Source organism: Rhinopithecus bieti, unplaced genomic scaffold, assembly GCF_001698545.2.
Source record: "Rhinopithecus bieti isolate Rb0 unplaced genomic scaffold, ASM169854v2 scaffold_57534, whole genome shotgun sequence".
Taxonomy (NCBI): domain Eukaryota; kingdom Metazoa; phylum Chordata; class Mammalia; order Primates; family Cercopithecidae; genus Rhinopithecus; species Rhinopithecus bieti.
In genome coordinates this window covers 66,198-88,685 of record NW_016823089.1, presented here as the reverse complement: position 1 = coordinate 88,685, position 22,488 = coordinate 66,198, and the positions used below count along the sequence as shown (strand labels likewise).

General features: G+C 52.6%; 1 protein-coding gene and 1 pseudogene across 1 annotated transcript in view; both read left to right on the top strand.

Moving 5' to 3' along the window:
• The window catches only part of SEMA4B (semaphorin 4B), a 46,151-nt gene that overhangs the window by 15,530 nt on the left and 8,133 nt on the right, over nucleotides 1–22,488 (top strand). Inside the window, exons 2-8 of the mRNA XM_017861218.1 lie at nucleotides 1,429–1,703; nucleotides 16,936–17,099; nucleotides 17,262–17,324; nucleotides 19,333–19,431; nucleotides 20,490–20,601; nucleotides 20,875–20,988; nucleotides 21,122–21,273. Coding sequence (XP_017716707.1) covers nucleotides 1,565–1,703; nucleotides 16,936–17,099; nucleotides 17,262–17,324; nucleotides 19,333–19,431; nucleotides 20,490–20,601; nucleotides 20,875–20,988; nucleotides 21,122–21,273 — 843 coding nt within the window. The 5' untranslated portion in view covers nucleotides 1,429–1,564. The remainder of the gene's footprint in view (nucleotides 1–1,428; nucleotides 1,704–16,935; nucleotides 17,100–17,261; nucleotides 17,325–19,332; nucleotides 19,432–20,489; nucleotides 20,602–20,874; nucleotides 20,989–21,121; nucleotides 21,274–22,488) is intronic.
• LOC108521407 (40S ribosomal protein S12 pseudogene) lies at nucleotides 4,947–7,945 on the top strand (annotated as a pseudogene).

Sequence of the window (22,488 nt, the reverse complement as noted above, 5' to 3'; positions counted from 1 at the left end):
CTTTAAAAGGGATGCTGCTAGCCTGCACCATGTCCACAGAAGGGTGATGGTGGTACAGAAATCATGGAGCATGAGGAAGCTTAGCTATAAGAAAGGAGACCTGGGACCATATGGGTGCTGTGCCCACCCTCTTGACAGCATTCCTGTTGTGGGAGCAGATGTGGCAGACCCTGGAAGTGGGGAGGAGAGGAAAAGAAGTGCTCTGAGGAGGCTGATTTTGGCTGGGGGTGAAGAGGAGCTTTCCTGCAATTGCAGCAAATTTATGGAGAGATGGTCTCTACTGCCATGGAAGTAACTAGCAGAGGCTTTCACTCTTTTGGACTCACACAGGACTACAGTTTTCTGTAATCCTGTGCACACTTAGGAAAAGTTGAAGTAGCTTTCCCAAAATTACTTATCCTTTGAGATTATTGCTTAGATAGTTTCTATGTTTTGTTTGTTTCTTAATGTTGTTGGGATCCACTAAATTGATTTCAGAATCTGCTAATGGTCTAGGCTGCAGTTGGAAACCCCTGGTCTCAGCAGAGCTGAGCTCCTCCCGTGGAGATGTTAGAAGCCAGGAGAATTAGGGGTGGGTGCCTCTGGGCTTCCACTCCAGTCTTAGGGGTTCCCTTCCCCTGCCAGGCCACGTGCAGGTTGTGAAGGTCTTACCTCCTTAGCAGTACATTAAATCCTATTATCCCACTTAAGCTAATCTTGCCCTTCCCCCACCCAAGGGCTTCGCGTGGACAGAAGAATAAGTGGACAAGCCCGCAGGGTGCCTGGACTAAGTGCTGAGCTTGTAGTGAATGCCCAGCCATGACTTGCAGTGGACTGACCTGTGCAAAAATTGGACTCTCAAGCTGCTAGCCCCGGTGTCAGCACGAGCTCGGCCGAGTTCATTTGGTCGCAGGAACAAGGGGGCCAGGAGCAAGAGGGGAGGGGGCGCCTAAAGGGGGGAGACCAAGGCCTAATCACCAGCCGCCCCCCAACTCCCTAGGCGCATAGTGGGGACGCAGCGTGTCCCCAAACCAACGCCACTAGCAGAACGTCCCAGAGGAGCCGGAAGGGGCCGGGGCCTGGGCGGCGGTGGGAGGGTCTGAGCAGTGGGGGCGGGGAGCTGGGGGTTGGCTTTTGTCAGTGTCTCAGCGCTCGGGCGGCCGCCGGGGCTACTGGTCACTGGCTTGACCCCCTGCGGCCGCGCCCGGAGCTGCTGCCTCCCCTCGCGCTGCCAGCGCCGGTGAAGGTGGAAAGGGGAAGGGGGAAGGGGCGGGCCGGCTGGGCTCACCGCCGACTTCCTCCTTCGGCCCCGCCCTCCGCCGCTTGCGGGCGAGCTCTGCCCAAGCCGAGGCTGCCAGGCCGGCGCCGGCGGGAGTACTGCGGTGCCCCGCGGAGGGGCTGCGTTCGCCAGGGCCCACGTGACACTGTTTCTCACCTCCCGCCCCCCAGGTCTGAAGGCGGGGGCCCCCGGGGCGACTCGGGGGCGGACCGCGGGGCGGAGCTGCCGCCCGGGAGTCCGGCCGAGCCACCTGAACCCGAGCCGCGGGACACCGTCGCTCCTGCTCTCCGAGTGCTGCGCGCCGCGATGGGCCGGAGGAGCTGGCTCGCCGCCCCATGGGGCGCGCTGCAGCCTCGGCCACCGCTGCTGCTCCTGCTGCTGCTGCTCCTGCTGCAGCCGCCACCTCCGACCTGGGCGCTCAGCCCCCGGATCAGCCTGCCGCTGGGTGAGTGCCGGGGACCCGGGGGCGCGGACCGGGGGAAGGAGGGCTGCCGGGGACGTGCCTCGTGCGGAGGTGACCGTGACAAAGGACCAAGGAGGGGACCTGTCGGAGGCACGGGGTCCATTAGGACCCCTTCTTTTTTCAAAGCGCTGCGCTCAGGGAGGGAGAGGAGAGGGAAGCTGTGGGGTTGCGGGCCCCTTTCTTCAGTTTTCTTTCTGGGCAGGGATGGGGTCTAGCCCGCTCTGTCGTCCCCGCTAGTTCCCTTAGGAGGATGCACTTTCGGCGGGGTCCGCCTGCCCATCTACTTATCTTTGATGCTGACCAGAGCCGACCGCTGTGCCGCCCCCGATGGCGGCTGGGGGTAGAGGGAGGCCAGTGCTTGCAGTCCTATAAACACTGGGGTTCTGGTATTCCCAGCAAGTCGCAGCAGGGCCGGGAGCTGTGGTGGGGCGGGCGGGCGCCTGATCCTCCCTCTCCGCCCCTCCATCCCTGGCTTGCCAGTGCAGCCCCAAGCCCCAGCATGGAGAGACCTCCAGGCCCTGGGAGCGACCAGACTGCGGATAGGGGCAGCTCTGGGCGCTGACATTCCCAAGTCCTGGACGCGACCCCTCCTCAGAGTGATCTGGGAGTAGCATCCTGGTTGTCTGGGTTCCTTTCCTGGTGCTCACATCTGCTTCTGTGGCCACCTCCTGTTTCAGCCCTGTGCCCTTCCCTCTCCTTTTCCCTTCCATCCGGTTGCTTCTCCAGCTCTTCTTGGGGCACTTGGGCTTTGGATTCAGAGGGTCCTGGATCCCAAGCCCATTTCTTCCACTGGGCAAGTAAGTGCCTTCTGCTCCCAGTGCCCCACTTTCCTCATCTGCAAAATAGGCAGAGTCATAGGTGCCTTGCAAGGTGTGTTACTCGGATATGAAGTTTATAAGTTCCCAACAGATGTTGTATCCGCAAGCCCTTTAACTTGTTGGTTGTCATATTGTCTGAATTGGAATAAAGCATGTATAAATTAGAGGTTACAGACTGAAACTGTCCCAGACTTCCATCTCCTCACAGCATCCCCCCCGCCCCGCCCCGAAAGCATCCTATTTACAAAAGAAAATAGTAGAATCAGCACTTAAATTAAGGCAGGGCCCTAGTGGCTTCAAGTAACCCTATCTGAACCCCTGTCTGAAATATTGCAGATGACCTGCGTTCAAATGCTACCTCAGCCACTTAGTAACCGTGTGACCTTGAGCAGGCTACTTAAAGTTTCTGGGTCTTGATTTCTTCATCTGTAAAACAGGTATAATAATAGAACCTACCTCAAGGTAGTGAGGATTAAATCAGCTCGTGTTTGAAAAGTCGTTGGGACAGGGCCTGGTACAGGAACCGCTGAATGAGTGTTATTCAGCTCAGAGTTTATTCCTGTACATCTCGCTTAGATCTGGGGTGATTCTGCCTGGGGTTAGGACAGGGTTGGGGTGTTAGTTTGACTGTAGCCCCTTGGGTGCTTCAGCTTGTGAAGTCAGGATAAACAGGTGTAACCAGCCCCAGGCCTGCTGCGTTGCTACTTCTGTTGTGGCCACAACTCCCTTTGCCCTCAGACCCTCTCATTTTTGGGAGAAGGCAAGGTGAGATGGGGGCAGATGCTCCAATGGACTCCACTTATGTCCTTGGGAAAGCTGGGCTAGCTCATGGGACCATGTCAAAAGACAGTAGGTTTCATGTCCAACTCTGGAACTGGATGGTACAATGACAGGGTAGCTAAAAGGCAAAACCGGAGAGCAGTAGGGGCATCGAGGGGACCTGCTTCCCGAGGAGCAGCTAGAATACTTGGTTATTACCCATGCAGCTGCAGGGCCTGGCCCACTTCTACAAGCCTGTGACTGTTCTTAGACTTCTGTCACACGCCAGCATTCACCTGTCAGGGCTGCTGTAGGCGGACTTGCATTTTGTGCACTGTACCAAAGTGCCCAGCTGAGGGCTGAGAGGACCTGAAATGCAGTCCACACTCAGCTCTCCAACCTGGGAATCCTGGAGCAAAAGACCCCTTCTGCTATGTTCTTGGGGCTACGTCTGCCCAGAGTGGCCCATTTTTCCAGTCCCACCAAAGCCCTGGAATAGTGTAGCGGCACCCAGCTACCTGAACTTGTGAGCACGTATCTAGACTCGACTGAGTTGCCACTATACCCTGGAGTGCCCCCTCTCTGGGCTTCCTCCTGGCCCTCATACCCACCTCCCACTCTTACCTACGTGCAGGTCCTAGGACTGGCTGGAGGTCCGGGAGGGGAATGCCCTGGTAACTGAACAGGCTCACCCTTGAGTGTGGCCTAAGGCGGTTTCCTGCCTCATCCCAGGGGGCTCATTAGATGTTCCTGGCAGTGTGCCCATCCTGGGCAGGCTCGTGGTGACCATCGGACGCCGGGTCCAGGGCCCTAGTGCCCTCCCTCACATGCATCTTAGGAAAAAGGGTCATGGAACTGGAGATTACACACCTCCCTTTCCTCCTGCCACTCACTCCTCTACTGAATTCCCACCCACACCCCATAAGGACCCAGATGCCTAGGGACAGTGGGGCTATGTCTGTGGTTTAAAACAAAATCCCTTGAAGTGGAGCGTCCAGCTTGCCCTGCATCTGGGGTCCTTCATAGGGAACCCTAATTATTATTGATGAACAGCACATTCCTGGGGTGCTTAAGATGCAGGAGGCCAATTTGTGGCCTCGCCCAGTGGCCAATAGTGGGAGGAGGATGGGGGGACAGCCACTAGGGGCTCCACAGTCAGCTGGAAGTCTCTGAAAGGAATGCTTGAAAGAAGCGTGTGGAATTTGGGTTCTCTTGTGTTGGAACTACCACTCAGAGCTCCATGACCAAAGCCTCAGTCAGGAGCAGGAGTGGTGCTGAGTAGAAGCAATGGCACCCAGTGCCTCCCAGCCTGGCCATGTGGGGAGAAACAAAACACACCCGCTCTCATGGTCCTCCAAAGTCTTATTGGGCCACCTTATTTGGACACTTAAAGGGAATTATTATTATTATTATTATTTTGAGATGGAGTTTCACTGTCTCCCAGGCTGGAGTGCAGTGGCGCCATCTCGGCTCACTGCAGCCTCTACCTCGAAGGTTCAAGTGATTCTCCTGCCTCAGCCTCTCGAGCAACTGAGACTACAGGTGCCTGTCACCATGCCTAGCTAAGTTTTGTATTTTTGTAGATATGGAATTTCACCATGTTGGCCAGGCTGGTCTTGAACTCCTGACCTTAGGTGATCCGCCCATCTTGGCCTCCCAAAGTGCTGGGATTACAGGCATGAGCCACCACGCCCAGCCTTAAAGGGAGTTATTAATTCCCTCCTGCCCCAGAAGTGCCAGGCGGGAAAGCTCTGAATGCAGTATTTCTGAAGCTGATTGGACAGAAATCTGTAGGCCTGCAAACTGCAGTCACCAAAACCCCATTGAACAGAGAGAATGGGGCATTTGGTACAAATCAGCTGCTTGCCCTCTGGCCCTGGAGGAGGCAGCCAGGGTCAAGGCTGCCCTGGGAAGCCTTGATGCTGGTCACTTGTTGAGCCCTCACCCCGGTTACTGGCTTCCCTCCTTGACATGGTCTCAACTGGACATGAACGTTTGTCTCCAGCTCTGTCCTATGGGCCGGCATCTCTCTGGCTCTGCAGAGGCAAGTGGAAGGCGCTCTAACTGTGGATGCTCAGAGCCTGGCTTTATAAAGTAGCTTGCCACCCTTACTAACTGCACAACCTGGGCCAAGCTCCCAGTCTTCTCCAGGCCCATTTTTACATTAGCAAGATAGGAATAATGGCCATCTTCACAGTGTTCTGAGAGGATTACATGAAATAATGTATGTAAAGTGTTTGGCATGGTGCCTGGCACGTGCTGCGTCCATGGTAAAAAGGTAGCTTCTGCTTTGTTGTGCTAGAAATCCCCTGCCAGCCTTGCTTGGTGAGGTTATTTGCATCCATTTTGGTGCACACTGGTGGTATGCAGTCCCTCTGCTAGGTGGCAAGCCTGTCGGGCTTAGCGCCTGCCCTGGTAGAAAAGACAAAGCAAGCCCCGCAGGGACTGATTGGAGATCATTATCAGGGGTCCTGCTTAATTATAGCCCAGTTATTAAGTGCTCCTGACTCAGCCTTTTCAAAGTCCTCCTTTGCCTGAAGAACCTCTTCTGCATGGGGCTGGACATGCCTCTCCCTACCTGCCCCTCACTGGTTCTGCTCTGCCTTCTGCACAACCCACATCCAGCTGGTGTTGAAATACCTATTTGCCAACCCAGGAAAGCTGTAAACTTGCACAACTTTTGGGGCACATCTGGATATACCAGCATGTTCATCCTCTAGGCAAGAGACAGAGGGTGGCACGAGGCCTGGAGAAAAGGCTAGACTTGGGTCTTGTCATCAATCACTGCTTCCTTTATCTTCTTAGAGCCTGTTGCCTCTCACTCCACCCCCATGGGTGCTCAGGCTGGCACAGGACTCAGGGGGCCTATGATGTGGCCCTCCCTGGGGATCAGGGGAAGAGGAACAACACAACGCGAGACTCCTGTGGTCGAGGCCTGCCTTCCCTCAGATTAGCTTTTTGGGAAATCTGCTCCCTTGGACTGCATTCTCTGTTTTTCCCCAGCTGGTCTCCCTGCCCCTGCTCTTTACATTCTGTCCTCCGTGTGCTGGGAGCAGGACAGCTATCCTGTCTATAAGATAAGATAATTAAAAGCCTGGTGGCTCTTTCCCTGCTGCCACCAAGTTGTGCAGAGACGGAGGCTCAGGCTCGGGTGCATTCATGATTCTGCTTCACCCATAACCCACTGCCATGGCCGAGGAAGGCATTGCTGCTGGAGGTGTAATGGACATTAATACTGTTTTACAAAAGGTGCTAAAGACAGCCTCATCCACAATGGCCTAGCACATGGAATTCGCGAAGCTGCCAAAGCCTTAGACAAGCACGAAGCCCATCTTTGTGTGCTTCCATCCAACTGTGATGAGACTGTGTATGTCAAGTTGGCGGAGGCCCTTTGTACTGAGCACCAAATCAACCTAATTAAGGTTGATGACAACAAAAAAAGGGGGGAATGGGTAGGCCTCTGTCAAATTGACAGAGAGGGGAAACCCCATAAAGTGGTTGGTTGCAGTTGTATAGTAGTTAAGGACTGTGGCAAGGAGTCTCAGGCCATAGATGTCATCGGAGAGCACTTCAAATGCAAGAAATGAAGAAAACATCTTTGACTTACAAAAAAAAAAAAAAAAGCGCCTGGTGCCCACACTGGCTCTATACTTGTTAGCTCACCATCGACCCTATTCTGGGCACTGAATACTGGAACTCTTAAGGGCTGGCTCCTGCCCTGTGGCAGAGATAGTCACAGAAGAGTAGTGACTACAGAGTAATACACAGAGGTGGAGTGTTTTGTCCAACTGCTAGAGTTCTGCCTCTCAGGCCTGTGGTCTGACCTGTTGTGCATGGAAGCTCTATTCTGCACTCCTGGATCCATCTGGAAGCCCATCCTGTAGTCTAACAGGCTTCAGAGAGGTGGGGGGCCTGTGGTGAGGGAGTTTCAGTGGGATGGTAGGTAGGAGACAGAAGCCATCATTTTACCATATTCCTAAAGAGAAGCCAAATTAGCCTACTTGTGTCCTCTTTTTTTGGCACCTTTTGGCCCATCCTCTAGGAAGGGGGCCAAACAGGAAGAGCAAAGAAAAGCAGCCATTGCGGTGCACTCACTGTGTGCCAGGCACTGCTGTTGGATATGGAAGTGTATTGCTTTATCTCATGCAGATGAGGAAACCAAAGCTCAGTGAATAACTCATTACCAAGGTCATGCAGCTATAGAAGAGTTTGGGACCAAGCCTTGGGCCACAGTTCTCGATTCAGCAACCACATTCTTTCCGTTAGAACAGCTGCCTCCTGCTTCACCTGTGAATCGTACAAAAGCAGCAAGATGACCTGCCTCAGCCCTTGAATAATTGCAGATACATTTCCATCTAGTAAAGAAATCTGTTGAGGTTAGTCTAGACGGGGCAAGGGGTCCAGCCGAGGACCCTGGTGGCATGGCATGGCATGGCCATGGTTGGAAATAGGCAGAGCTGGCAGACTTGGTCAGGAATGTGGCACACAGGAGACTGGGGCACACGTCTCAGACAGAAGTTTGCAGACTGAGGGGTAGTGGGTCACAGCCAGCCTGGGGATATATTTTGTTTGACTTCCAAGTTCTTTAGAAAAATTTTAATTAGGCCAGGTGCGGTAACTCACACCTGTAATCCCAGCACTTTGGGAGGCTGAGGCGGGTGGATCACCTGAGGTCAGGAGTTCGAGACCGGCCTGGCCAACATGGTGAAACCCCATCTCTACTAAAAATAGAAAAATTAGCTGGGCATAGTGGCAGGCACCTGTAATCCCAGCTACTCAGGAGGCTAAGGGAGGAGAATTGCTTGAACCTGGGAGACAGGGGTTGCAGTGAGCCGAGATTGTGCCATTGTACTCCAGCCTGGGCTACAAGAGCAAAACTGTCTCAAAAAAAAAAGAGAAAAATTTTAATTAGTTGCTAATATTTAAAAGATAGGAAACTCCTAAGTCAAACTCCTGTCAGCTATTATACTACTTCTTTTTTTTTTTGAGACAGAGTCTCGCTCTGTCACCCAGGCTGGAGTGCTGTGGCCGGATCTCAGCTCACTGCAAGCTCCGCCTCCCGGGTTCATGCCATTCTCCTGCCTCAGCCTCCCAGGTAGCTGGGACTACAGGCACGCCACCTCGCCTGGCTAGTTTTTTGTAGTTTTTAGTAGAGACGGGGTTTCACCGTGTTAGCCAGGATGGTCTCGATCTCCTGACCTCGCGATCCACCCGTCTTGGCCTCCCAAAGTGCTAGGATTACAGGCTTGAGCCACCGTGCCCGGCCAGCTATTATACTTCTATGTGTTCAGTGCTTTTGGGAGGGGTCAGAGTGGAAGCAGTGCTTCTCAGACACAATTTTGTGAGTATGAAGCTTCAGGACCTCCACATTCCCCCATTTTTATCTGGGGCCCCTCTCTGGGCTGGGGCATTCTGACTGGGACTGTGTCATTCATTTGTTCAGTCAACAAACGTTTATGGAACAACTGCTGGGAGCCCGCCTGACCAGTTGATACAAACATGAATAAGACATGGTCTTGATCTTGAAAGTGCTCTCAACGTGGTGGAAGAGAGAGCGCAAAAGCCAGGCATGGTGGCTCATGCCTGTAATCCCAACACTTTGGGATTACATCTCTACTAAAAAAAATAAAATAGAATAAAAAACAAACAAAAATTAGCCAGGCATGATGGTGGGTGCCTGTAATTCCGGCTATTTGGGAGGCTGAGGCTGAGGCGGAAGAATTGCTTGAACCCGGGAGGCGGAGGTTGCAGTGAGCCAAGATCATGCCATTGCACTCCAGCCTGGGCAACAGAGCGAGACTGTCTTGAAAAAAAAAAAGAAAGACAGAGCACAGATAGACCATCAGACCATCATCATCATCATCAAACATCAAACATTGCCATCATCAGACAGTGTCACCAGTGCCCTGCAAGACATGTGAACAGGAAATGATGGGCATACGGAGAAGGGCCCTTGCCCAGCTGGGGATTCAGGAAGGCCTCCTGGAGGAGGTGGAATTGAGCTGAGTCTCAAAGGATGAGTGTGAGTTAGTCAAAAGGAAAGCCTTCTGGGCGGAGGGGACTTCCTGAACAGACCGGAGATGAGAAATGGGCCCTTGACTTGCAGTTCCATGTCACTTGGTTGAACCAGGAGGTGGGTGGGTGGCAAAGGCTGGCAAGTTAGGAGCTCAGACGACAGGGCGCTATTGAAGTTTTTAGGCAGAACAGTGACAGCTCCCAGAGAGCCCTCTGGCTGCAGCATAGCAGCTGGCCTGGAGGCGGGAGGCTGGTTGGGAGGCTACTGTGGTGGTGGCCTGGGTGAGAGAGGATGGTGCCTGGCTCCGGACTGTGGTAGTGGGGATGGTAAGGGGAATGGACTTGGAAAATATTGAGAGAAAATTGGCAGGATTTGATTATAGACTGGACTTAGAAGGGAGAGGGAGAAGGATGGTGAGACACCCAGGTGAGTGGTGCCACACACAGACACAAAATCCCAAGCCAGGGAGTGGGACTGGAACGGGGCAGTGAGGTGGTGGGAAGCACCCACAGAAGCCCTCCTGCACTGTGGGGTCTGGCGTATTAGAGAAAGATCTGCACTTGGATGAAGAGATTTGGGGATCGCCAGCATCCGCGTCATCGACGTGATGAGCATGGACCCAGGAGCTTGAACGGAGTGAAAGGAGCAGGGCCAAGAGCGGACGGACCCAGAGAGTAAGAACATTCAGGAGCAAAGCCTGAGGCGGGAGGGTGGTCAGCAACACAGACTCTGCAGCCAGGTGGCCCAGGGTCAGATGGCATCCCCACCACTCCTCCCAGGGCTGACTCACACCTGAAATGGAGGTAATAAACCACAGCAGCCTTGTGAGGATGGCACGACTTAATCCATTTAAAGGGCTGAGGAGGTGCTTACATACTTTAGCTCTTTGAGGGCTGGAGACCCAGAAGGCATGTGAGGGAGACACGGGGTGATGCTTGAGACTGGGGGCACAGACACCTAGAGGATGGGGCGGCATCACCCGTGTCTGGGGTCTGGCAGCTAGGCGATCCCTGGGCTCTTGGCAGGGCTGTCCCTGCTGAGTGTGGGGCTGGCTGAGGCCCAACTTCTGTGGAGGCGTGAGTGGAAGGTGAGAGGCAGAGATGGCATGGGGTGGCTGTTCTCTTTGGGAGCTTGTCTAAGGCAGGTGGAGGGAGGCACAAAAATTTCTAGAATGGACATTGGAACAAAAACTGCTTTCTGAGAGGTAGAGTTGGTCACATATGATTTGGTCTCTGAGGAGATGGGGACGGGAAGTTGAGGTTGTTTATGCCTGATGACCCCGATTTCCTTGGAAGAAGTGGAGACATCTATAAAGGCAGGAAGGCAGACCCAGGGCAGAGGCCCTAGGAGCGGAGTTGTTAGTGGGGAGCCAGCCCCTGAGCAGAGAGATTGAGTTGGCCCTGGGTAGGCCTGTGAGCAGGCAGGCGGCAGGCAGGCTCCTAAGGTGACAGCAGTGGTGTGTGCAGCCGTGGCACAGGCCCTAGGTCGGGGCTGGGACTGACTAGGGGTTCCGGCAGAGGCTCTTGGTCTGTCCACTTGGGGCTGTAGCAGTGGCTTTCCAGGACATGCCCCAGGAGCACAGATGCTGTGAGGCCGGGTTGCCTTGCCCTCGTTGCCACTTTCTTGGTGACCTCAGTCCATGGGAGGACCCTTGGCACACAACATCCCCAACGAGGGACTTGACTCTGGCACTGGGCTGGTGTCAGCAGAATGTGGCCCCCTCCTCCATGCTCCATGAGGAAGAGGTGGCTGCCCTGCCCAGCACGGGCAGGGCAGTGTGGAGGAAGGAAGTGCACCCAGGTTGGCTGTGTGTCCCAGTTTCCTGCTGACTGCGGCCCTGTCAGCACTCCTGCCCTGGAGGTGGGGCTGCTGCTGGGATAAGTGGGTCCAAGGTTCTGGTGAGTTAAGTTGTGACATCCCTGGGGACGAAGGGCTACAACAGTCTTTCAGGAGGCTCTCTGGGGACTTGTCCCACCCAGACTCCTCTCTGAAAGTGGGGGAGGCCACTGGCTGCCTCCTTGCATTGGAGGCCCCTTCCCCACCGACTCCACAGGGAAACTGGTGTTTTCTGGCCTGATCCTGCTGGGGCCTGTAGCGGGTGGGATGTTAGGGCCAGGTCAGCGTCTTGCTGCCGTTCCCAGAGCCACAGTAGAGAGAAAGGTGGGGTGGGGCTCTGAGTCACAGTGCTGCTACAGCTCGCTGGCTGGCCTGGGGTGGGGACTGCCCAGGGTGTCCTGGGTGGGGTGAGGTGCTGAGCCCTATTCCTGTCTAACCCCAGAGAGCTCCAGGCTTCCGGCTGAGTCACAGGGAAGGAGGACCCTTGCATGGGGCTGGGGGCTGAATATTCCCACATCACTTCCTACTCAGAGCCCCACTTCCTGGGGTAGGGAGTGGGGACCCTGCAGGTCTTATGTGCCCACTCCATATGCTGTCTCCCTCCAGGGAGGGACACGGCAGCCCCAGACCAGCCCCATTCTGCCTTCTTGAAGGATGATCTGCCTAGTGGGATGCATTGGCCCTGGAGAAGCCCCTGGCTGAAGCCTGTCGGGGTGGAGGGAGAGGGTTCATCCTGAGCAGGAAAACTGGCTGCAGCCTCGGCGTGTCCTGCTTTCTTCATACTGGACTAACCCACTGGATAGATGGATTTGGAGGATGTCCGAGCAGCACAGGCAGCCCAGGAGAGCGAGCGAGACACTCTTTAGCACAACGGAGAGCATAAAAGCTAAGACTGACCCCAAGGTGCACCTGTCCCTCGCAGGAAGTAAAGTGCAGAAACATCCCCTCCCCGTCACCCCTGCACAAAGAGCACCTAGGAGTGAGTGCGCAAGCGTGGACAAGCCCTGCGGTACCGTGTACACACACACACACCACAGGCAAGCTCAGGCAGGGCCCTGCACAGACGTCTGCAGTCACTTTGGAGGTGACCCAAGCACCTGGGCCCTTAGACAGTAACACCACTCACACTGAGCACAGACCAGCTCACACCCACAACATGAGCCTGTGACACACAAGTCTCTGTTTCTGAGCTGATACTCTCTGGCTTTGGCCTTGAGACCCTCATATGACCAGGTGTGTGCCTAAGTTAGAATCTCCCAGGCTAAGTTCGTGAACCCCCGGATGAGGGAGGCCCGGCTCCCCCAAGGAGCCCTGCCCCTCTGGCAGCTCTCACCAGGCTGGATTTTCCTGCGGGGTTTTTGGATTTTGTTTTTGAGTCACTCATTGAGTGTTGGTCGTGTGCCAGACACCATGCCACACTGCAAACCATGTGCAACGTTGTTTTGAGCAAAGCTGTCTCAGTAAATGTGGGTTATTATGTATATTATTATTTACATGCGTAATCTAATTTTTTCTAATAACAACCCCATGAGGCAAAGTGTTATTATTTTCCCCATTTTACAGATAAGGAAAATGGGGCTTTGAGAGGTTAAGTGGCGTGTCCTGGTGGCACACAGCTAGTAAGTGGTAGAGGATGGCTTTGAACCCAGGTCTGTAACTCTACTCTGCACACCATGGCTTTCAGTCTGAGTCTCAGGGCAGAGAGATGAGGGCAAGTATGGAAGGGAAGCCCCAGAAGGAGAAAGCCTGGTTAAGGGGCCCTTCACCCGCCTCTCCAAGGCACATTCCACTTTCTGTCCCTTTGTCATTCCATTCACTCTACTCCTCGCATGGCTGGAGGGCTGGAGGCCTGGGCTGAACCAGGGGCTGGCTGGTCTGTAGGGCTGCACTCTGTCTATAGTGCCCGAGGCAGGTTTCCACCCCTTCTCCCAGTCGTAAGTGGGGTTGAATTGCCACCTGGGACTGAGGCTTATCTCTGATCCTTGGCATTTCTGTGTCTGGACAGATTCCAAGGGCGGTCTGCTGCCCAGACTTATAGGGCCCACCCAGGTGGCTCTTCTGCAGGTAGATAAGCATGGGCAACCAGCTTATCTGAACCAGCCCTCGTTTCCAGGTAACTCTGGAAAAATCCAAAAGATGAGGAGGGACCGCAGTGTCTGTTTGTCCTGGTCTCACTCCTCATGAGACTCCTGTGATCTTTATATGTCTCATTCCTCCTATGACATGTATGAGAATGTACAGCTCAGTGAGATGATGTCTCTGCTGCCTAACAGAAGCGCCTACTTGAGGGCCGGGTGCGGTGGCTCAGCCACCTGACCCCCGTCTTCCTGTTGACTAGTGTCACCCCCACCCGAGGGCTTCCTTCCTCATTTGCTGCCAGGTGTAAAGCTGAGCTTTAGCTGGGCGCAGTGGCTCACACCCATAATCCCAGCACTTTGGGAGGCTAAGGCGGGCAGATCACCTGAAGTCACGAGACCAGCCTGGCCAACATGGTGAAACCCTGTTTTTACTAAAAATTAGCCAGGCATGGTGGTGGGCACCTGTAATCCCAGCTCCTTGGGAGGCTGAGGCAGGAGAATCGCTTGAACCTGAGAGGTGTAGGTTACACCATTGCACTCCAGCCTGGGCAACAAGAGCGAAACTCCATCTCAAAAAAAAAAAAAAAAAGAGGCTGAGCTGCTGGGCATGGTGGCTCATGCCTGTAATTCCAGCAATTTGGGAGGCTGAGGCAGGCGGATACCCGAGGTCAGGGAGTTCGAGACCAGCCTGACCAACAGGAGAAACCCCGTCTCTACTAAAAATACAAAAATTTGCCGGCATGGTGACGCATGCCTGTAATCCCAGCTACTCGGGAGGCTTGAGGCAGGAGAATCACTTGAACCTGGGAGGCGGAGGTTGCGGCTGAGCCGAGATCGGGCCACTTGCGCTCGAGCCTGGGCAACGATAGCAAAACTCAAAACTCCGTCTCAAAAAAAAAAAAAAAGGCCGAGCTTCCCGCAAACGCAAACGGCTGCTATGTGTGCCCCCTTATGGACATTGAGGATGGAGTAGCTTCATTTCCCATTTTTCTTTGGCCACCAGGAGGCTCAGCACTAAAGGCGCAGCCCTTCTCTACCAGCTGTGTGCAGACTCAATGACCTACTTATGTGAATTTTTACTTCCTTGCTGGTTGAGATGTTTTTCTTCAGATTTGGGTTTTCTCTGCTCCTGATTTTAATGTTTATATTTCACTACTTTCTTTTCTTCATGTCTCCTCACCCTTTATGGAACCAGGCTGGGGTATGTAAAACACTCCACAGGTAAACACACATGAAGTCATCTTCACAGCTGCTTGGTTGGGCATGTTGCACTTTTTGCTTCCTCAGCTTCGGGAGACTGTTTGTGTGGTCGTGACCCACTGGTCAGCTACAACGTGCCTGAGGTTGGTCAGGGTGCTGCTCTTTACTTACTTTTCTGTTCTCATCAGCTGCTTAGAATTTTAAAAATAATTTCTCTCCAAACCCATTAGTTACCCAAAGCATAAACAGTACCCTGGTGGGTAAGTGTGTGTTTCTTTTTTTTTTTCTTCTCTATATATTTCACATCTTATAAGGATAACCTGCTTATTACAGAATCTAAAAATGATAATAAGTAAAAAAGAAAAGAATGCTACCTATAATTCTACCAGGGAGCCCATGGTTTAGTATTTTGTGATACATCCTCCTGGATTTTTTCCTATGCTTATATTTTTCCCACAAAAAATAGGATTTGACCATATATACTGTAAATATAACCTTAATTTTCACTTAGTGGTAGATAATTTGTCTCTTTCCTTGTTGTTATTCTGCAAAAACAAAAGATATTTAAAATGTGTACCAAGGTCTGGGTGCAGTGGCCCACACCTGTAATCCCAGCACTTTGGGAGGCTAAGGCGGGTGGATTGCTTGAAGCCAGCAGTTCAAGACCAGCCTGGCCAACATGGCAAAACCCTGTCTCTACTAAAAATACAAAAATTAGCCGGGCATAGTGGCACATGCCTGCAATCCCAGCTACTCGGGAGGCTGGGGCAGGAGAATTGCTTGAACCTGGAAGGTAGAGGTTAAAGTGAGCTGAGATCATGCCAGTGCACTCCAGCCTGGGCAACAGAGTGAGACTCGGTCTCAAAAAATAAATAAAATTTTTTATCAAGGAGACATGCACGTATATATATATATATTTTTAAGTATAGAAGGGCTTATTATAACAAACAAAAACATGTGTCCTCTCCCACCCCAGGCCAATTTAAAAGGGACTTCTAATCATTTAGGGTTCTTAGGGTTCTTGTTCTACCATTATTTCTTCCATTTTTTTTTTTTTCTTTTGAGATGGAATTTCACTCTTGTTGTCTAGGCTGGAGTGCAATGGCGCGATCTCAGCTCACCCCAACTTCTGCATCCCAGGTTCAAGCGATTCTCCTGCCTCAGCCTCCCGAGTAGCTGGGATTACAGGCATGTACTACCACGCCTTGCTAATTTTATATTTTTAGTAGAGACGGGCTCCATGTTGGTCAGGCTCGTCTCAAACTCCCAACCTCAGGTGATCCACCTGCCTCAGCCTCCCAAAGTGCTGGGATTATAGGCGTGAGCCACCGCGTCCGGCCCATTTCCTCCATATTTTTAAGTAAAATACTTATACCACTATTTGTTGGTTTATTTGACTTCCTGACTTTCCCTCACTTACATCTCCCTTCCCTTCCTCCCTGCAACATATTCTGTCACCGTACTGTATTCACTTCCTTTATTTGGTTACCTTTGCAATATAAAACAGTACTCTTGACCTGTATTTATTATTCCATTAGCCATTGGCAGCAGCTTGTGACAACCCTGCTGCCATATTACGATGTCTGTCTGTCGTCAGTTCTGGTTTCTGAGGTCAAAATTGAAAACACTCTAATTCTGTGTAATAACCATCAGTCTCAAAGTTAAAGACCACTGCTTTTTTGGGAGGCTGACGTGGGCAGATCACTTGAGTTCAGGAGTTCGAGACCAGCCTGGCCAACATGGTGAAACCCCATGTCCACTAAAAATACAAAAATAAGCTGGGTGTGATGGTGCATGCCTGTAATCCCAGCTACTGGGGAGGCCGAGGTGGGAGAATCGCTTGAACCTGGGAGGTGGAGGTTGCAGTGAGCCAAGATCATACTACTGCGCTCCGGCCTGGGTGACAGAGCGAGACTTCGTCTCAAAGAAAAAAAAAACCCAGTGCCGAACATTTGCATTACTCTGTCAATGCAAATCACATTCACTGCAAGGCCCACTTACATTTTCTTCTCTTTGGGTCTAATGTTACTCAAAGGAAAGTGTTAAATGTATTTTCCTTTCTTAATATTCTATTATGTGCTCAAAACTCATCACTTTATATTTTAGTTTGCTTGATATTTTGACCATGCCTTTCTTGCTTGTTTTTCTGGAGCTTCTAATACATCATTTTTTTCCCCCAGCTGTGTAGTGTTCAGTTGGATTGGGGCATCATAATTGATTTTGGCAAGGTCCCCTCTGGTTGGACTGACTCTTAGGTTTCCAGCTTTTTATTAATGTGAAGGGTGCCGTAGTATTCTCATACATACATCTCTGCATTGTTTCTTATGCAATGTTTGAGAGTCCAGGAATGCTGCTCGCCCATCAAACCTGATCCCCCTGCCCCCAGCCCCTTGCTACCCTTTGTCTTGCTGATGACCTTCCTTTAAATCAGTCCATCTAGAGGTTGGTGTTAAGAGGCTTCCCGTGGGAGGGGTGGCCCCAGATAATATCCATCTTCCTCTCCCCAGGCTCTGAAGAGCGGCCATTCCTTAGATTCGAAGCCGAAAACATCTCCAACTACACGGCCCTTCTGCTGAGCAGGGATGGCAGGACCCTGTACGTGGGTGCTCGAGAGGCCCTCTTTGCACTCAATAGCAACCTCAGCTTCCTGCCAGGCGGGGAGTACCAGGAGGTGAGAGATGTTGCCTGGAGCTGGCTAGGCTGGGCAGAGGACCGCAGAGGGAAGATGGACTGGAAGCTTGACCTTCTGGTCTGAGGATGATGCCGATGAGAGAGGAGGGAGGCTCAGCAAACCCTCCATTTGTCCACTACCTTGCCCTTTCTCATTCCCCAGCTGCTCTGGAGTGCAGACGCAGAGAAGAAACAGCAGTGCAGCTTCAAGGGCAAGGACCCACAGGTGAGCCCGCACCTGGAAGGGAGCTGAGCTGCAGGAGGGATGGAGGGTGGTAGACTTCCATCCAGGCCAGAGGTGGGTGGGAAGTGGGAGCAGATACAGCCAGGCAGGGTGGAAAGGGCATAAGCTTCTGAGATGGCCAGGCCTGGGTTTGGATCCCAGCACTACACTTAGGTTTCTACAACCTTTGACAAGTAGATTCACCTCTCTAAGCCTTAATGGGCCCACCTGTAAAATGAGGATAATGATCCGGTCTCACTGGGCTTACAGTGAGGATTCAGGAAGCTAATAGGTATAAGGCACCTGGCTCATAGACACAAGGACTAACAAGTCAGCTTCCAGCATGAACAGGGATTGGGTAGGTTGAGAGTTGTGTCCCTCTGCAGATGATTCCTGATGTAGCACATCTGACAGATTCTGATGTCGTTTTGGCCAAAGCACAGGATGAAATCTGGTTCAACCCAGGTTCTCCTGGAGGACTCATCATCATCCCTAGAGACCTCCTGCTCCTGCTCCTAAGTGCAGCAGGTGCTGGGTAAGGTGAGGGCAAAAGAGTGCCGGACTTGGGATCAAGACACAGGTTCAAGTCCTGGCTGCCATTCTGTTATTCAGCTAACATTGATTAAGCACCCACTCTGTGTCCATGTACTTGTAGGTACTGGAGATTTAATTGTGAAAAAGCAGGCTTGGTGTGGTGGCTCACGCCTGTAATCCCAGCACTTTGGGAGGCCGAGGCAGGTGGATCACAATGTCTCCGCCTCACGGTCTCCTGAGTGGTCTCAGGAGCTTGAGACCAGCCTGGCCAACATAGTGAAACCCCATCTCTACTAAAAATACAAAAAACATTAGCCAGGCATGGTGGCAGACACCTGTAGCCGCAGCTACCTGGGAGGCTGAAGCAGGAGAATTGCTTGAACCTGGGAGGCAGAGGTTGCAGTGAGCCGAGATCGCACCACTGCACTCCAGCCTGGGTGACAGAGTGAGACTGTGTTTCAAAAAAAGAAAAAAGAAAGAAAAAGAAAAAGTAGTCAGTTTACAAATGTTATTGGCGGTGGGTGGGGTGGAATAAGGTGGTCAGGTTACATTTCTTTAAAAAAGTGACATTTGAGCCAAGATCAGGAGAGGGTAAGGAGCCGACCGTGGCATATCTGGAGGAGGGGCAGGACTTTTGATCTCACTCTGAGGGAGGTATTTGGGAGGCCAGGGGAGGGCTGAGCAGAGATGTGACTGGTCTCACCTGTGTACTAAGAGGGTCATTCTGGCTACTGTGGTAGAGTAGCCTCCATGGGGAAGGACAGGAGGAGGGAGAGCAGTGAGGAGCGAGTGATGGTGGTGGCTTGGACCAGTGAGAAATGCTCAGATTCCAGATGCATTTTGAAGATGGAGCCACCAGGATTTCTGGGTGGGAAATTATGGGGTATGACCGACAAGAAGCGTCAAGGCTGATTGGGGTTAGGGCCTCAGTGACTGAAAAGATAGAGTTAATGGAAGTGGCAAGATCTCAGGGGGAAGCATGTGTTTCAGGGAGGACCAGAAGCTTGGTTGCAGGTGCCAGTTAGACACCCCATTGAAGGTGATGCATGAATCTGGGGTTCAGGATTCAGGGCTGAGCATTCCTCTTGCTCTGGGCTGTGGCTTCGTCAGCTTCCCGCCTGGTTGGGAGGGGCCTGTGGTTTTCAAGGCTTTCAGAAGCCTGTGGCTTCTGAGGAGGACGTTCCTGGGGGCCAGTACAATTCAAGGGGGTAGGATTCTGTGCCCTCACCCCTAGGCCGAAGGAAAGGTTTGCCAGTCACAAAACTAGCTGAGCCCCTGGACTCCCTGCAGCACACACACTCTATGCATGTTCCACTGTGCCCCAGAAAACCCGTGGGTTCTTTGTTCCTGGACTTGAGTGCCCCATCCCCAGTCCTGGGAGCAGAAGCCCGGCCTGGGTGTGGTAGGGAGGGCTCAGCGGTGCCACCTGGTGGCATGCTTGTGCATGGGACTGATATCCCCTCACTCCTTCCCCCAGCGCGACTGTCAAAACTACATCAAGATCCTCCTGCCACTCAGCAGCAGTCACCTGTTCACCTGTGGCACAGCAGCCTTCAGCCCCATGTGCACCTACATCGTGAGTGCCCTGTCCTCAGCCCTGAGGCTGGCCTGGGAACTGCCCCTCTTTCTGCCTCAGGGATCCTGTTCTTTAGCATGGACCCCTGGTGAAAGGCAGGGCCCAGAGGGAGGTTTCTGGGTACCACTGGTCTCCAAGAGCCCTGAGGCCCCACACTCTGGCACAAAGCTCAGCCCTGACAGCCATGTCTCCCTGTGCAGGGAGGCATGCAGTCACTCACCCATGAAGATCCTGTCCCACCCAGGCCTTGCTGCCCTCTCCTGCTTCTTCCAGCATCTCTCCCTCTCCTTTGCTTGATTCTCTTGTCTTATCTTGTACACCCCGTCCTCAGCACACACCCCTAGCAGAGGGTGGCATTTGATGCTGTGGGTTGGAGCTCAGCTTTGGGGTCAGACATGCCTGGGTTTGAATCACACTGCTGCCCCTTCCAGGCTCACATCATTTTCTTTTTCTTTTTTTTTTTGAAATGGAGTCTTGCTCCATCGTCCAGGCTGGAGTGCAGTGGCGCAATCTCGTCTCCCTGCAAGCTTCGCCTCCTGGGTTCACGCCATTCTCCTGCCTCAGCCTCCTGAGTAGCTGGGACTACAGGTGCCCGCCACCATGCCTGGCTAATTTTTTCTATTTTTTAGTAGAGACAGGGTTTCACAATATTAGCCAGGATGGTCTTGATCTCCTGACCTCGTGGTCTGCCCGCCTCGGCCTCCCAAAGTGCTGGGATTACAGGCGTGAGCCACCACGCCCTGCCAGGCTCACATCATTTTCTAAGCCTCACCTCCTCCGCCAGGTGGGTCTGATAACGTGTCCCACATCGGGTCACTGTGAGACAGTGCGGCACTGTGTCTGGGTGAGGCCTCTCTGGAAGCTGACTGTCCAGGTTCAAACCCTTCAGCACCGTGTCCTGGGGGAGCAGGACAGCCTCCCTGACACCTGACCCCTTCTGTCCTGTACACCTCACCTGCCTGTAGAGTTGCTTTCTCCTGCACACCTCTCTCTTTCTCACCAAGCCCGCTGCTCATTCCCTGGAGTGCCCCTGAGCCCATGTGTCCACCCTCCTGCAGAACGTGGAGAACTTCACCCTGGCAAGGGACGAGAAGGGGAATGTCCTCCTGGAAGATGGCAAGGGCCGTTGTCCCTTCGACCCGAATTTCAAGTCCACGGCCCTGGTGGTTGGTGAGTGTTGGGGGCAGGATGGGTTCATTGAAGTTCCATGTGGGGGCACGCAGGGCCAGAGGGCTAGCTCTGGACAGGCTGGGTTCATGCCATGCTTATTTCCAAGGGCACAGAATGGCCATGGGCTTGCCTTAGGTTTGGTTTTTTCAAGTTCCAGCTTCCTTCTCTGCCCACCACAGGCAAAACGGGCAGTGCTGGGGTCACTCTGGGTCCTGAGCAGGGAGAAGGGGCAGTGCTGAAGAGCCTGTTCCCATGGGAATGTTTTCTTGGCAGATGGCGAGCTCTACACTGGAACAGTCAGTAGCTTCCAAGGGAATGACCCGGCCATCTCTCGGAGCCAAAGCCTTCGCCCCACCAAGACCGAGAGCTCCCTCAACTGGCTGCAAGGTGAAGTCCTCTTGGCACCATGCAGAGGGCAGGGATCCTGTTCACCGGGCCCTAGAAGGGGGCCCTTTCCCCCAGCAGGGCCTGTCTCCAGGATTTCTGGGCTGACTCTGAGCTCCTGACCCGGTCCCTACAGACCCAGCTTTTGTGGCCTCAGCCTACATTCCTGAGAGCCTGGGCAGCTTGCAAGGCGATGATGACAAGATCTACTTTTTCTTCAGCGAGACTGGCCAGGAATTTGAGTTCTTTGAGAACACCATCGTGTCCCGCATTGCCCGCATCTGCAAGGTGAGGGGAATGGGGCGACAGGGTGGCCACCCCAGGGACCTCAAAGGCTCCACAGCCGCAAGATCACCCACATCCATGCATGGCCTTTCCCATCCCCCAGGGGGTACAGCTTGGCTAACAGCTTTTCTCTCTCACCTTTTAAATTAAAATATTTTACTACTTTTTTTTTTTTTTCTCTTTTTAGACAGGATGTTTGCTTTGTCACCCAGGCTGGAGTGCAGTGGCACAATCACGGTTCACTGTAGCCTCGACCTCCTGGGCTCAAGCGATTCTCCTACCTCAGCCTCCCGAGTAGCTGAGACTACAGGTGTGCGCCCACACACCTGGCTAATTTTTGTATTTTTTGTAGAGATGGGGTTTTACCATGTTGCCCGGGCTGGTCTTAAACTCCTGGGCTCAAAAGATCCACCCACGTTGGCTTCCCAAAGTGCTGGGATTGCAGGCATGAGCTACTGCACCCAGCCATTTTTTTTTTTCTTTACTTAAAAAATGTGAAACTAGTCGGGCGTGGTGGCTCACACCTGTAATCCCAGCACTTTGGGAGGCCGATGTGAGTGGATCACCTGAGGTCAGGAGTTTGAGACGAGCCTGGCCAACATGGTTAAACTCCATCTCTACTAATAATACAAAAGTTAGCTGGGTGTGATGGCACATGCCTGTAATCCCAGCTACTCGGGAGACTGTGGCAAGAGAATTGCTTGAACCCGGGAGGTGAAGGTTGCAGTGAGCCGAGATTGTGCCATTGCACTCCAGCCTGGGTGACAGAGCAAGACTCTGTCTCCAAAAAAAAAAAAAAAAAAAGTGAAAATAGAGAACTGTACACACAAAAATCACTTACAAGATGAAGAGGCACTGTAGCATCAGCTGGAGGGCACAGACCCCAGAGGCCAGCTGCCCAGGTTCAAACCCTGATGGCCTAGGATCTTGGGCAAGTCCCTCACCCCCTCAGTTAACAGTTTCCTTGTCTGTTAAATAGGAATAATAACACTGACCTCAGAGTTGTTATGTGAATTAATTTAATTAATCCATGTAAAGCTCTTAGAAATGTGGTGGGCAGTGACTAAATGTGAACTATTCGTGTTATCACCCTACCACCCCAGCACAAGAAGGAGTCACTGTTAACATTTTAGAATGCCCTCTCCTCATCTTTTTTTTTTTCTTTTTTGGCATATGTGTAACTGTGTATTTTTTTTTTTTTTTTTTTTTTTTTTTTTT